Source organism: Xiphophorus maculatus, chromosome 16, assembly GCF_002775205.1.
Source record: "Xiphophorus maculatus strain JP 163 A chromosome 16, X_maculatus-5.0-male, whole genome shotgun sequence".
NCBI lineage: Eukaryota > Metazoa > Chordata > Actinopteri > Cyprinodontiformes > Poeciliidae > Xiphophorus > Xiphophorus maculatus.
In genome coordinates, this window is record NC_036458.1 from 24426353 (window position 1) to 24441538 (window position 15186).

At 42.3% G+C, this 15186-nt stretch overlaps 2 protein-coding genes across 2 annotated transcripts; one reads left to right on the forward strand and one right to left on the reverse strand.

The window, feature by feature from the left end:
• The first annotated feature begins 33 nt into the window (after positions 1-33).
• Positions 34-4451, forward strand: clpp (caseinolytic mitochondrial matrix peptidase proteolytic subunit). Its single transcript, XM_005811719.3, has 7 exons — positions 34-114; positions 1582-1683; positions 1947-2018; positions 2098-2194; positions 2441-2628; positions 2720-2825; positions 3826-4451. Exons 1-7 carry the CDS (start codon positions 103-105, stop codon positions 4065-4067), a joined length of 819 nt encoding a protein of 272 aa, XP_005811776.1. The 5' UTR covers positions 34-102; the 3' UTR covers positions 4068-4451.
• A 1086-nt stretch (positions 4452-5537) lies between these two features.
• Positions 5538-14969, reverse strand: aldh3b1 (aldehyde dehydrogenase 3 family member B1). The gene is made up of 10 exons (XM_005811736.2): positions 14845-14969; positions 12897-13066; positions 12498-12608; positions 10661-10781; positions 10381-10466; positions 9562-9643; positions 8017-8409; positions 6578-6744; positions 6396-6495; positions 5538-6067 (listed from the first exon to the last, which is right to left on the reverse strand). Exons 2-10 carry the CDS (start codon positions 13056-13058, stop codon positions 5880-5882), a joined length of 1410 nt encoding a protein of 469 aa, XP_005811793.1. The 5' UTR covers positions 13059-13066; positions 14845-14969; the 3' UTR covers positions 5538-5879.
• Between the last annotated feature and the right edge of the window lie 217 nt (positions 14970-15186).

Here is a 15186-nt window from a genome sequence, read left to right on the forward strand (position 1 = left end):
AAAGACGGAAATGATGAAAGAGCTCACCAAAGGTCGAGTTAGAATAGGTTCCGGTGTAGCAGGGTCAGGCAGAGGGGGCTGCAGCTGGAAAACACTTCCAGAATGTTGTTACGGGTGAGTACAGAACCCAGTTTGTGTTCCAGCAGTCTGTCGGGTACAGCTGCGCCACTGAACGCGGCTCACGTCAAGTTCTTGTTTGCTGTCTTTTGCTGTTGCTTCGCCTTCATGGCAGCTGCTTTAAGGAGGCAGCCGCTGCCAGACCTGCCCGTTAGTGTCAACCGAGCAGCAAAAGCAGCTGTGTCTGTTCTCCACTGATTGTTGCCTGGACAACAGGACGGCAGCATCCTGATCACGTTCAGAACTGAGAAGAAGTCTGATGTTCGGTCAGGAAATATGCTACAAAACCTGTTTTTATTGAGAAGCTGAACATTCTTACTTCTTAGCAGACCTCTAAAAATGACTGATGTAATTGGAAGCTCTATTTTTCAGATCAAGTAGAAAAACTTTATGCTCGTGTTTTCTCACAGCTCTGGTTTAGTTTCTGAAAACTGGTCCATGACTTTCAATTGTTAATATGATTTAACAGTTTCTATTCCGGTGTGACTAATCTGATTGTTAAATCGGAATTGCTTCGGATTTAACGCTTCTAATGTGAATTGTTAAATCCGAAACCAAAAGCGATCGACAGCAAAATAATATGAGTGAATTGTTTTTTCAATTTTTTTCAACTGTATGAAGGATCAGACTGGCTGGTCACATTCACATCTCTCTGCTGCAATTTCACACTATTAGTTAAACATCCACTTCTAAATGAAAAAATGTTTTTAATTCATTAGAATGTAATGTTTTTGTTGTAGTTTTTACCTGTTTGCTGGACGTGTCACTGAGATGATCAAACTTTCATTATCATCACAAAAAATGATGTACAAATTACTTTTTACTGATGGAAAGAGAAAATGTCTGCCTCTACATCTCCCACCATCTGCAGCACCAGATGATGGGAGATGCAGAAATATCGGCGTGGCCAATCGAAATCCAGCATTCGTCCCGTATCTAGCTTTCATCCAATCATCGCTATTAAACAGCTTCAATCTGCTCTTTTTCTTCTGTTTCTGTAGTAGTGGCCGCTCTATGTTGACTTTCCAGGAAATGAAGTGATTTTCTTTACTAAATAACATGTTCAGGGGTCTGCAACCTGTATTCCATTTTTGTGCGTTGTTCAGCTCACTAAACTTCACTTAGCGCCACAAACATCACATTATGTTATTATAAGCCCAAAATGGTCCAGACCCCTTTGAGTGGCCTAGCCAAAGCCTGACTTTATTCTCAAACATAATCAGAATATTAGAGGAAACCCAGTACAACTATAAAAAAGGCTTAAATGCTGTAATAAAGACTTTTCTATAGAGAATCACTCTATTAATGTTAACTGGTAGATGGAGTCCAGATGGACTCTCCTTTTACATTGAGGAAATATTTTTAAAGATGTCTGTCTCATTTCCTTTCTGAAACAAACATATTGGTTGAAGTGAATATTTTTAATCTAAATCTTAAGATGAAAACTTGTTTTCTGTCTGATAGAGGGTGTTGAACATCGGGGGTCTGACTGTGAAGGTCAGCAGGTCTTTCCACCACAGTCCGGTGTGGAGGAGTCCTCTCATCCCTATAGTGGTGGAGCAGACGGTGAGTAGCCTGACTAAGAATTACCCACAATGCACCACTAGGTGGTCTTCACTGTGGGGTTTTGACACTGTTAAGATCTCATTACAGCATTCCTCTTGACTTTGACTTGGCCTCTTTTTCAGTCCTTGTGTTGAAAATGTGCTGCGGTGTTGGTGGATTTTATGTAAATGTTTTGTATATTTATTGACTGAATTCACATAACCAGAAACGTTTGTTGGACATGTTGCAATGATAAAGCCGCTAAAAGCACAACTGTGTTTTAGGGCAGAGGAGAACGGGCGTACGACATCTACTCTCGCCTCCTGAGAGAACGAATCATTTGTGTGATGGGTCCTGTAAGTGTTATGGTAATGGTGAAAATATGAAGACATTTTCAGAGGAATTTGTTATCAAGTATCTTTTTGAATCACTCAGATTGATGACAACATAGCCAGCCTGGTCATCGCCCAGCTGCTCTTCCTCCAGTCAGAAAGCAACAACAAGCCCATCCACATGTACATCAACAGTCCAGGTAGGAGCTTCACTGTTAGCTCCACTGTTAACTCACAGTTAGCTCTTCTGCTAGCTCATTGTTAGCTCCACTGTTGGTTCACATTGACATTAATGACGTGTTCATAAAAACTTTAAAACGTATTGCTATTGTTATTCATCAGTGTCTACTTTCATTTTTAACTACTCACATGCCTCTGAATGTGTTTGTGTTGAAGGATTTCCTACTCAGTCCTGAATCTTGACCTATATTCCCTCTTCTGTCCAGGCGGGGTGGTGACAGCAGGGCTGGCCATTTATGACACTATGCAGTATATCCTTAATCCCATCTCCACCTGGTGCGTTGGCCAGGCAGCCAGCATGGGCAGCCTGCTCCTGGCTGCAGGTACGACTGGCATGAGGCATTCGCTGCCCAACGCCCGCATCATGGTGCACCAGCCTTCAGGTGGGGCCAGGGTAAGCAGGCCAGTTCAGACCCCTCAGAGCTAAGATCTGGAAAGTTGACACCTAGAATAAAGATGGAGCTAACAGAGTGCCGTGTCTCCAGGGCCAGGCCACAGACATCGCCATCCAGGCTGAGGAAATCCTGAAGCTGAAGAGACAGATCAACCACATCTACGCAAAGCACACAGGCCAGCTGCTGGACACCATAGGTAGGTTAGTGAGGCTTAGTGAAGATGTGAGCCTGAGAAGGTTTTTAGGGGAAGATGGGCCCTGCTGTTATGTTATTCTACACTGAATGCAGCCAGTAACAGACTGTGGAGACTGTAAATACTATATTAGTGAAAATAGAGAGGAAATTATTCAATGGAACTAAAGACTTGTTTCTTGCGAGATAAATTAAACTTGTACTTTTGTAAATTGATTAGTTCCCAGAGGTCTGAATAAAATCTGGGCTGGACAGTGGCGCAGTTCTATTGCCTTGCAGCAAGAAGGTCCTGGGTTCGATTCCTGGCCCACGGTCTTTCTGGATGGCATTTGCATGTTCTCCCTGTACTTGCTGTGGGTTCTCTGGCTTCCTCCCACAGTCCAATAACATGACTGTTAAGTTAATTGTTCTCTCTTAAACCACCTTGGGTGTGTGCTTATTAAATAACCACATTTTTGCCAAATGTGCAAACATTTTATAACTAGACAATGTTATAATCTCATTTGGTAAATTGTTTCAATGACAATGATTTCTTTGCAGCTGCTGTCTGTGTGGTGTTAGGCAGCCTGTCCCCTTCTGTCTGTCTAGCAGAATATTCCATGTTTTTGCTTCTGTGATCAGCCATGAACTGGTATTTGTGATTTTCCTGGAGGACGATGCATTTAAGGTTATATGGGGAATCTGAATTAAAAAATCTTTGCAGTCCTCCAATTAACTCCTTCATGCTGCTTCTCTTTTGAATTGTACTCTTCTGTTTGCCGTAGATTGTTAGGAAGCAGAGGAGAAATGATTTATTAGAAGTTTGCTAAAAAAAATTGCAACTCATTGCTCTGCCAGCTTAGTACAGACATGTGTCCTGATGGGTGCTGAAGTGACCCTGTCAGTTGAAAGTGTGACAGTTCAGGTTTTACAGAAACCTGAGTGAAGGTTTGAGTTGAGGTTTTCACTGGGCTGATGTGATCTGACCAGCGGTAAACAGAGGCTGTTTTCTTTCCACCTTTCAGAGAGTGTGATGGAGAGGGACCGCTACATGAGCCCCATGGAGGCTCAGGACTTTGGGCTTATTGACCGGGTTCTGGTGCATCCCCCGCAGGCAGGCCAGGATGAGCCAGAGCTGGTGCAGAAGGAACCAGCAGCAGCAGCAGCAGAAGCAGCAGCCAGTCCCTCCCCACAGCCAGAGTCTGCTTCCCCAGATCAGGTCCTGCCTGGTACCAGCTCCCCCTCTTCATACAAACCAGAACCCTGAACTCTGAGAGCAAAACCCAGCTTCCCTCTCTGTCTTTACTAGGTCTCTGTTCTCCACCATGGACGCTCTGCTGAGTAGCTCAGGTTCATATTTTAAAAGAAGCAGAACTTCATTCCTGCAGTGAATGAAATAAATTCCACATAATCCAGACTGACTGTAGGCATCAGCAGTCACCTTTCACCCTGCTTACAGTCTCTTCATCAAGTCTGGTACAAATCAAGTGTTTCGTTAATGGATGTAAAAAAGAAACAAAAAAAAAACAAACCAGTGAGCTTCCTGAAGTGTGCAAGAGTTTCACAAAGATGGCTGCCAGAAATCCCTTCAGGAGTGGAAACCTTTGTTATTCAGATTTCTAATAAAGACTATTAGTTTGACCACAAAGTGTCTCTGCTTGATCCGTCCATGACTCCGAACCCTTCTGACTGAAAACACTCTTATAATCTTGTAGGGCTTTAAAACTCTTAGTTACAGTTTTTACTTCTGAAAATCATATTTTATTGTCATAAATTTGCACATTCAGTCACTGTTTCCTTTTCCATTTTTGGAGAAATGTGACCCATTTGCAGCAATGAATTGAAAAAGATCTTTAAATAAATAACCAGACCTCTTAATGAGTCATAATGACTCATTAAACATGTTTTTCTACATGAATATTTTTGAATTAGAGAAAATAAAAGATGTAGGTGAACAAAGTCAGTTTTTAGCTGAACTTTGAACATATCAGTTCAGCTTTCAGTTTGTTTTTAGTCTTGATACAATGATATGATCATTCAGTGATTAAACTGAAGGCAGCTGGACGATTTCTGGTGTTTCCTGCAGTATCTTGGTTCTGACCACAAAATACTCCCAAAGAACAAACACTTTGTTTTTTTAAATCATATTTCCTTTGTGGAGCATATTGTTCTTCTGTAGTGTAATACTCATTCATCCTGCATCTAAAGAATTTTGAATATTGCATAAAATTGCAACATTTTTTGCCCATCATCTCAAAGTGAATCTCATATATTATATAGAATCATCACACAGAGTGACATTCCTTGTTTCTTGGAGTTTTGATGATTCTGGCATACAGATAATGAAAACCCAAAAATTCTTTCAGAAAATCAGAATACTGATTTACTGATATTGAATAAGGTTATGAGTGGAAACTTGTGATGTCGCATCCTAAACAGCAGATGAACTCTGAACACCTGCTGAAGTTTCCTGAGTCTCTCACTCCAGGTCAGTAGGACTGGACAGATGTCCAGGAGACAATCAGACACACAAGGTCATTGCTGAAGAGAGCTGGCTGTTCACAGAGTTCTGTATCCACAGCATATTAATAGAAAATTGTGTGGAAGGCAGACGTGTCCCAGGATAGGTGAGCCAGCAACAGGGAGAACCACAGCCTGGAGAGGACTGTCATGTGAAATCCGTGCAGAAAAGTCTGACTTAAGAAAACTGATGGAATTCTCTGTTTTGCAACAGAAGTAAAAAGGAAAAAAAAAAAATTTTATTTACGTTATTCTGACTAAAGGGACAAATGCTTACAGTTTCACGAAGACAATGCTATAAATGATACCAGTGTAGCAGCATTTTCAAAGAAAGGATCTAAGCAAAAAAAAATTAATCTTAAAAATATAGGCAGTAAAATGTAGAAAACTTAAAATCTTTAAAAGAAGTGATATTAATTTATACAAATACACCCACAACCTTCCAAAATGTTGCAAAAAACCCCACTTTATTTTCCTCCTAAGCTGTTTCAGTGTAAAAAGTTTCTATTTGTCTTAAGTTCTCACATCCATCTTTGCCAGGCTGCCTTTGAGAGGCGCGTCACATGAGAGAGCAGTTGCTGCGTGCAGACGTGGTCCAGCGCAGCCACTTCAGCTTGTCTTCACTGTAAGGCGGGTAGCGCAGGCCGTTGAGCCTCTCCAGAGCCCAGCCGCGCAGCATGCAGGCGCGCCGGTGGCTGAACGTCTCGAAGCCCCAGCGGCCGTGGTAGGAGCCCCAGCCGCTGGCCCCTGGATGGGCGGGGAGAGAAACACACTGCAGCAACCTCCACCATATAAAACACAACATTATATCCACTCCTACTAAATAAAATACCTTCAAAAAAGTGTGGCTCATCACGTTTTATCAATACAAAATATATAATTGTTTTGGTACTTGAACCAAATCCTGGTTAAAACAGTAACAACATTTTCTTTCTTATTTTGAAGTATTAGAACAAAAGAACATATCAACCAGTTTGTTCTTGAATGGATTTTTCTACATTTATGGAAAATAAGATAGAAATGGCTCATAGTTTGTAACCTGAAGAGAAAAGATGGAGTAAGCATGTACACCTACCTACGCCCCCAAAGGGCAGCCCAGGCAGGGCCATGTGAATGATGCCGTCGTTGGAGCAGAAGCCTCCACTGCTGGTCTTTTCCATCGTCGTCTTCACCACCTTAGAGAGCAACAACATGGTGATCCTCACAGCTCTGGGCTTCCAGCTTTCAGCAAGCAGCCAGCAGAGTTCTGGTCCTTACAGAGGATTCATTAGAGAACACGTAGAGCGCCAGCGGCTTCTCCTTACGATTCACCAACTCAATGCTCTTCTCCAGCTCCTCCACAGTCAGGATGGGCAGGATGGGGCCGAAGATCTCCTCCCCCATCAGGGCATCGTCTTCCTCTACATCCACCAGCACCGTGGGCGCTGGAAGACACACACATGGAAAACTTCACAATATCTTTGAGTGTTAAGTTTGAATTTAGGCAAACCTGAAAAAAATGTTCTCTTTCAAAAGTTACTCACTTTTACTGCAAAACTGCATCTCAACAACTCAGAACACATTCAAAGAAACTGGAGTATAATTTTAAAAAATTATTTAACTAGCCATTTTAAATCATAAATTTAATGTCCATTACATTTATTACACACAGAGTGATATATTTATTGTGTTTATTTAACCCATAATCATAATGTTTATGATCATGGACTAAAGCTGATAAAAATTCAGAATTAAGGTTTTCCAAAAATGTAATATTACGTCAAACTAATCAAACAAAATTCTGATAAAGAATCAGAATCTGTGGCCTGTCGTCAAGAGGAGATGAGACACCAGAACCAACGATGCAGATGAGCTGAAGGTCAGCCTGGCTTCCTGACCTCCTCCATGCTACGCCGCACTAACGCAGGAATCCATGTGCTGACTGCTGTTCAGTGTAACGTAGGGGAGCATCCATAAATCAGCCCCGATCCATAAATCAGCCCCGATTTACCTAATTTTGGTGATCAGTCGATACTTGCATGTCAAGATGGTCTTATCTACCTCGTCTAAAAATCAACCACTGTTACCAGCTCAGCAACTTTCTTGCTGTATTTAGCAAAATTTCACAAAATAAAAACAGTATCGGCCAAAATCAGGTCAGGCTTTTTAAAGATCGGTGATCGGCTAGAAAACTGAAATTGGTGCATTTTTAGTATAATATACTAAATTCCTAAGAAACTGACATGTATAACTTGGTGTGTAATGAATATACATATAAGTTGAACCTTTTGCATTCAATTACTGAGACAAATAAACTGTTCTATGATTTTCTAATTTATTGACACACAAGGTCATTGCTGTGCCAATGACCTTGACAGCAGCTTTACATGACGCAAAACTGCTGCAACAGCATTTATATGGCAACATTTTATTATCCTTAATTAGAAAGAGGATTTAGTGTTTTCTTCACTTCACCTTAAATACATTTGAACACGTCCAGCTTATTACCAACTTTCAAAAAAGATCTTTTAACGGCTGGTGTGAACACGTCTCTCCGGCGACAGTAAACATGGCTGAGTCAGAGTGAGCTTTACATAAAGGAATCTCGCTACTCAGATGCTATGATATGAATAAATGTTTGGAAATGATTTATCAGCAGCAGCTCCTGATTAGTCAGATGCATAATATTGTTCTCCAAAGTCTAGTTAAAGGCCCACCTATGTATTTATCCTTCTCGTCACTCTGTCCTCCAATAACGACCTTGCCCTTGGTCTTCTCCAGCAGCTTCATGAGGCGAGTGAAGTGGCGAGCGGACACGATGCGGGACAGATCCGGACTCTTCTGCGGCTCCTTCCCATAGAACTCCTCCAGCACGGTGGTCAGGGCGGGCACCAGGGCGTCCCGGGTAGCCTTGGTGCACAGCACGTAGTCTGGAGCCACACAGCTCTGGCCTGCATTGAAGTACTTGGCCCAGACCACGCGGTGGGCTACGGCTTGGATGTTTATCTGGCCGTATATGAGGCAGGGACACTTACCGCCCAGCTCCAACGTTACGGGTGTCAGGTGAACAGAGGCGGCCTGGACCACGCTGCGAGCCACCGCTTGGGAGCCTGGAGGGAGGAGCTTCAATGTCAAAGGTCACAGAGGAAAGAGCTGCAACATTTTCATGTGAAATTGTAAAAGGACTGAACTTAGACATTCATCATGGACATCAATATCATATTTTGCAAGAATGCATATGAGGTGTCCTTTTTCCAGGCTAGAAGGATCATTTAAAGGGGCAGAAAGTATCAACTCATAGCACAGTTAAGCAACTATGTTATCTTTAATTGTAATAAAAAAGATCAAAATAGGACTTAAAAAATGAGACTTTGTAATTTAATGCCTTGAAATTGGGCATCTGTCTCTTTAAAAACTCCTGCTATTTATGAAACTCCGCCTTCAGGAAGTCATCACAGCATGGCTCCTCTATTAACTCTTTAACGTTTTCCCAGGGTTGCTCTTAGAAGTAGCTCCTATAATGAACTCAGCAGATCCACAGCTCCACCAGGTGTTTCTAATTGCTGCCACTAGTCTGAAGGAGCTGATTGGAGGAGTCACAGGGAAGGGCTGCTCTGTGAGGTGGAGGCTCAAAAGTTTGGAAACTCTGAGGAGGAGCTGCATCTCAAAGGCGGGGCTCGGTCCACTGAGGCGTTTTAACAGCTGAATGGTTGCCATGGAGATTAAATGATTTGTCAAACAAGCATGAAAGAATCACACCAACACTCCAGGTATGTTTTTGATGAGTGCATAACATTATAACTACACAACAGCTGAAACACTAAATGGCCTGTTTAGAGTTGCTTTTGATTCATAATAACATACTTGATAATGACTAGACTTGACGATTTTGATGATGGCATTTAACAAAATGTAATGTGCATTGCAGTTTCATAACTGGTTATTGTATGATGATTTTATGGTGTAGAGTACACAGCAGTGTGCTACACTAATAACCTTGGCAGCAGTAGAGGATTATGGGACGTAAAACCTCAGTCAGACTCTTCACAGCCCCGTCTGTACCAGGAAACCAAACGGTTTCAATGAAGCCCACCATGTCTGGTAGGAGGAGTGCTCACATATTCTCATGGCTTCACATGTCAGGTGACTCATCTTTCCAACCAATCAGCAACCATCAGATGTACACCTCTAAACACCATGCAACCTGGTGCTGCATGCTTTTGGTTCAGCGCAGCAGATGTGGAGTTCCACAGGGCTTCTACCTGTGTAGAAGATGTGGTCAAATCGGTTCTGCAGCAGAGCCTTGGTCTCCTCTGCTCCCCCACGAACAACCGCATAGCAGTCCTGAGGAAGCAGCAGCACAGTGAGGGCAGAGAACGAGCTGACATGAGGCTGACATGAAGCTGACATGGAGCTGACATGGAGCTGACATGAAGCTGACATGAAGCTGACATGGAGCTGACATGAAGCTGACATGAAGCTGACATGGAGCTGACATGGAGCTGACATGAAGCTGACATGAAGCTGACATGGAGCTGACATGAAGCTGACATGAAGCTGACATGAAGCTGACATGAAGCTGACATGGAGCTGACATGAAGCTGACATGGAGCTGACATGGAGCTGACATGAAGCTGACATGGAGCTGACATGGAGCTGACATGGAGCTGACATGAAGCTGACATGAAGCTGACATGAAGCTGACATGAAGCTGACATGGAGCTGACATGAAGCTGACATGGAGCTGACATGGAGCTGACATGAAGCTGACATGAAGCTGACATGGAGCTGACATGGCGCTGACATGGAGCTGACATGGAGCTGACATGGAGCTGACATGGAGCCGACATGGAGCCGACATGGAGCCGACATGGAGCCGACATGGAGCCGACATGGAGCTGACATGGAGCTGACATGGAGCTGACATGGAGCTGACATGGAGCTGACATGAAGCTGACATGGAGCTGACATGGAGCTGACATGGAGCTGACATGGAGCTGACATGGAGCAGCCACAGAACAAAACTGGACCAGCAAAAAACATGAAAAGTGTTTAGAACAGGCAGTGAGCCCTCAGCTCACCTGAGACAGGTACTTAGGAATGAGCTCAGCCACCAGGCAGTCTGTGGCCGAGCTGATCTCTGAAGGCTTGATGACTGCACAGTTTCCTGTCAGGGACATTAACTGTTACTTCACACAGCTTTAAACACGCGACACACGAGAACAGATTACAGCATCGATACGAAGATAAAAGCTGCATGAAGAATCTTTCACCTTGGAACAGTCTAAAGGATTCAGACACAGCTTGCTGACATTTAATAAAAATGTCAGCAAGTTATAATAAAACATAAAGTCTGCAGACCTGCAGCAATGGCTCCAACTAGTGGTAAAATGAGGAGTTGCAAGGGGTAGTTCCAGGGTCCAATGATGAGCACAACTCCCAACGGTTCCCGCCGCACAAAACAGTCATCTAGTTTTGTAGCCTGTGAAAACGACAAAAAGGCATCAGCTCAACTACAACAAGCCACGACACATTGGGTTTTGAAGGAATCTGTGAAAATCTGTGTAACGGATCTGTGATTGTATCTCCTAAAATTAATTTACTTTAATTTAATTTAACTTATTGAGCGCTTAACACTTTAAGGGCAAAGCCATAAGCTTACAACCAATTCAAAATGATTAAATCATGTCAGGGGGAGTTTGGTCATCGCTCTGTTCTGCATGTCCTTCCTGCTCTGACTGGCTGGCTCACACCACAGCGCAAACAAGACTCAACAGGTATTTGTTCTTTACACAATAAGTATTACTAAGTGTTTCCTGGTAAAACTAGATTGTTGGATTAAATGTGAAATTTTAAAATGATTCCTAAAATTTCTAAAAGCAGATATGACACGTAGAATTGGAATTCTTAAAAAGGATAAAACTGCATTTTTTCAGCATCCTGTTATCTGACGTTTCTCTATTGTGGTAGCCTGAATGAAGAGCCGACATCACTCCACAGAACTTTTACTGTCTATAAACATTCCCACCAAAAGATGGTGTGGTCACTAAGGAATCCACAACGTCCAAATATCTACAGGCCTCACATTCCTTTATAAAGGTCAGAGTTCATGATTCAACAATGAGAAAAGAGACTACAAAAATGGCATCCCAGGAGAACTCCAAGGCTTTGAAGATCTTCATAATTCCCAAGACTGTTGGGGAAACTATTCTGTGGACTGAGGGGACAAATATGGACGTTTTTAGAAGGCATGTCTCCTTTTTACATCTGGTGTAAAACTAACCCTGTACTACATGGTAAATGATTAAGCATGAGTAGCTTGTTTTCATGGTGCGTTCACACCAAATCCATACCATGCGTCAAAAACAGGTCTGGCGCTTCAAGTTTGATGCGTGTGCACTTTTGGTGCATTCACACCAAACGCGTTTTGAGCATCAGGCACGTCTGGTTTACATTCAAAGTCGATGTGAAGCAACGCTCCTGTTGGACTCACTCGGAGCGTCAAACGCTCCAAACTGCGCCGCTCGAAATGCGCCGCCACATAGACTTTGAATGTAAACCAGAAGCGCCTGATGCTCAAAACGCATTTGGTGTGAACGCACCATAAGGTCCCACCACCACATCTCAAAAAAATTTTAGTCCAGCATTTGACAAAAGCACCCAAAGCCTTTGTTTTATTGGGGGGTTTTTTAGCTCTTTTCATGGGCCAGGATTATTATGGTTGCAAACTGATAAGGTGACATTCAGGGATTTTTCTCAGAAGAGGACATTTGTGGTTCCATTAATCATAGCAGATCGTTCAAGTAGCAAAGACGTCCAAGTGTTGACTGTCGGCATGGTGTTACCCCCTTCATCCCTAGAGGCCCCAAATTTGGGGGCAATTGCAATGGTTTCATGAAACTCTCCGGAACAAAAAGCCATCCAACATGGCTGAATTAAAACTATTTTGCAGTGAGTGGGCCAGCAATTTTATGTCAAAGGTTCCCTGGCAGTTATCAGAAATGCTTCATAGAAATGTCAATGCTGGCACAGGTAGGCATTAAGTTACCGTAGTAATTAGTTTTAAAACAGTTTTAAAAACTGTTTGCCTTACATTAAAGGCTTGTATGTAGGAAATCTCTAAGGGAACAAATACTTTCTCCCAGCGCTCTCTCTGCTGAAAGCAGCAGCAGCGAACGCAGCGGTCAGGGGAACCTACCAGGTTTTTGGACACATACTCCGGCTGAATCCAGGTCGCCACGTTGGAGATGGCATGATGCAGTTCATTGGTCACTATTTCCACCTCGGAGAGGATGCTCTCAAATTTTGGCTGAAATGCAGAAGCAGCAGTGCAGACAGATGTTATCCCTCAGCAGAAATTATGCATACCGATCCGAATTGCATATGCAGCTTAAAACAATTTACGACAAAGTTGAGTAAAAACTAAGCAGGAACTTTCTGCAGTCGGATGGTTGCAGCAGGAGTAAAACAACAACAAAAAACTTTCCTTTTGCATCATAATCAGGACAGGAAGACAAGTAAATCCCTCAGGCTTTGGTTGCGCAACTCTCGTGTGGTCATATGGTGGTGCAGTCTGTGTAACACCGGTGTCAGGTACCTTTGCTAAGTCTTGGTGTAGCGCTTTTACAATCTGCTCCTCGTTGTCTTCGACCAGGGCCAGCAGCTTGGTGAGCTGAGTTCGACGAAACTCCAGCGGCAAAGTGATGCCTGACCTGAAGGCTGTCCGTAAACGTTCCAGAACCTGACTGTGGGAGTCCATCCCTGCACCTGGAGCACATCATTCCATTCAGACTTTTAGGAAAGGGTTTGACATCAACATGAAACAGGTCTGGAGATTTGTTTTGGTAAAACAAGCAGTAGTAAGTTGTTTTTTTGAAGACAAAAAAACATATTTCACAAGGTGTAATAAAACCTGACAAGCCTGTCTGAGTGATTCAGCAAAAGACGAGGATTAAAGAAATGCATTAAGTTTCACTGTTGACGCACACAAAAGCTTTAAAAATAAAGAAACGGTGATGAGCAATGGCTGATTGCGAATCTTACTGTGAAAAGGCAGCTGTCTAGTTCAAACTGAGCTAAGGAAACTCAACAGGAATGAACCTCATTTTGCAATAGGTCAGCAGAAGTTGGTATCACATTTGACTTCACTCTTTGTGTCTGGACTACCTTTGTTGACACTTAGGTCAAACCTAACTCTTTGGATTATTCTAAACCAAAAAGTTTCTTTAAAATAAAGACTGCAATATGTGAAACCTTTACCAAAGAGGCAATTCAATACGTTCTTTCAACTTTTTAAAGGTATATATTTATTTATTTATTCCCCAAAAAATGATGAAATGCCTTATCCCCAGTGAATGATTTGAACTTTGTTGGCCATCATTCCTGTGAACATTTTTTTACTTGACTTAATCTTTAGAAAGGAGAAAAAGAAAAAAGGTGGTGATTATTAACTATTCCATTTCTAAAGAACATGAGCAGTCATTCACACCTCTACCAGTCTTACCACGTCATGATGTAGTGACCTAATGGTTGTGTTCAAGGTCCCATGAAAGTTTGGGGAATTATTGATAAATTAATTAGCCCAGGAAACTATTTCACATGAAACATTTTAGAATCGAGTAAAGAATTTTAAACAGACTAAATATGAAAGTTCAAATCACATATGCAGTGGCAGATATTGTCACCTTCCAAGCAGAGGTCCCTAACCCCTAACCCAGAGGTTAATCAATTAGGAATATTGATTAAGAATATCAATATCAAAACTATCAAAAAGAATATCAAAACTCAGCATTGTGGTGTCAAGTTGAATGCAATTTGAGGTTGTTGTAAAACTAAAACAAACAAAAGAAACACTGAACAAATCCTTTTGTGTTTTTTCACAAAACAAGCTTTCTGTTCACTGTAGAACAATCTGGTTTCTGTTTAACCAGGTTGGGGATTTTTGACTTCTAAAGAGAGAGAATCGGGAGTCCAAGTTTGTTAAAAGAAGTGAACTAGTACTAGTGCTTTATCACCGAATCAGATACCAACTTCAGCGTCAGCGAAAAACTCTCCCAATAACATAAACAATTATTTAAATGTCTGGAACCGCAGGTTTGGTCACGTTCTGTCTTCAGCTACATTATATTGCTTTAGAACGAAATTAACATCTGCAAAAAAAAAAAACATAATTAGGTTGGGGAAATAATCCGCCTGAGCTCACGTGCATAAAGCACAGAAACATGACAGCAAACACCGCGCCTGATTGATGAACAGCTTTACCGGTTAGTTTACAACGAGTTATGGGTTGGTTAAGTTAAAACACTATCAAAGCTACTCATAGTTCCAAACGCACCACAAATGTTCGAGCAGAAATGTAAAAAAAACCTCCATCTTCTACAAGTTAACAGATAACGCCCAAAGAACATGGCAAACTTCGTTTATTTCCTCTATTTCTTATATTATGCACGTCTATTCTGCGATGTATCCTTCCGCGGTGACTGGTGAACGTTGTGTAAACTGCTCAAAATCAACTGAGATACGAGATACAGCTGCGATTTAGCTACCTGCTGATGAGCTGGTTTCTCCAAATATCAGAGCCGACAGTAGCCGTCGTGACGGGCCAGTGCTTCAGATGAGGACTTCTGGTTTCCGGGTGGTGCGTCCTCTACCGGTCTCGGTCCTGTTCCATTTGGGAGGTGGGACCTAGTTTTTGTTCGAGCTGGAAAAACTAGTCAGGCAGGAGAGCACGTGCACCCTCACCCCAGCGCTCTTGTCTGCCAAAGCTGACATTTTATTCAGAAACTTCTGGGAAAGAGAAAAACTAATGCCTTCTGCTTACGAACACAAAATATTACAAAAAAGAATCACATTTTACACTGCAACATTTTAGCAAACCTGGAGCTCAA

Excerpts from the sequence above, each read along its gene's own strand:
- clpp (XM_005811719.3), top strand. Across the intron at positions 1,684-1,946 it reads CTATAGTGGTGGAGCAGACG|GGCAGAGGAGAACGGGCGTA; the intron begins GTGAGTAGCCTG and ends ACTGTGTTTTAG. Across the intron at positions 2,019-2,097 it reads TCATTTGTGTGATGGGTCCT|ATTGATGACAACATAGCCAG; the intron begins GTAAGTGTTATG and ends TGAATCACTCAG.
- aldh3b1 (XM_005811736.2), bottom strand. The coding sequence starts at position 13,058 with ATGGACTCCCACAGTCAGGTTCTGGAACGTTTACGGACAGCCTTCAGG. Across the intron at positions 10,782-12,497 it reads AGTATGTGTCCAAAAACCTG|GCTACAAAACTAGATGACTG; the intron begins GTAGGTTCCCCT and ends TCGTTTTCACAG. Across the intron at positions 6,496-6,577 it reads TGTTCTCTAATGAATCCTCT|GTGGTGAAGACGACGATGGA; the intron begins GTAAGGACCAGA and ends TTGCTCTCTAAG.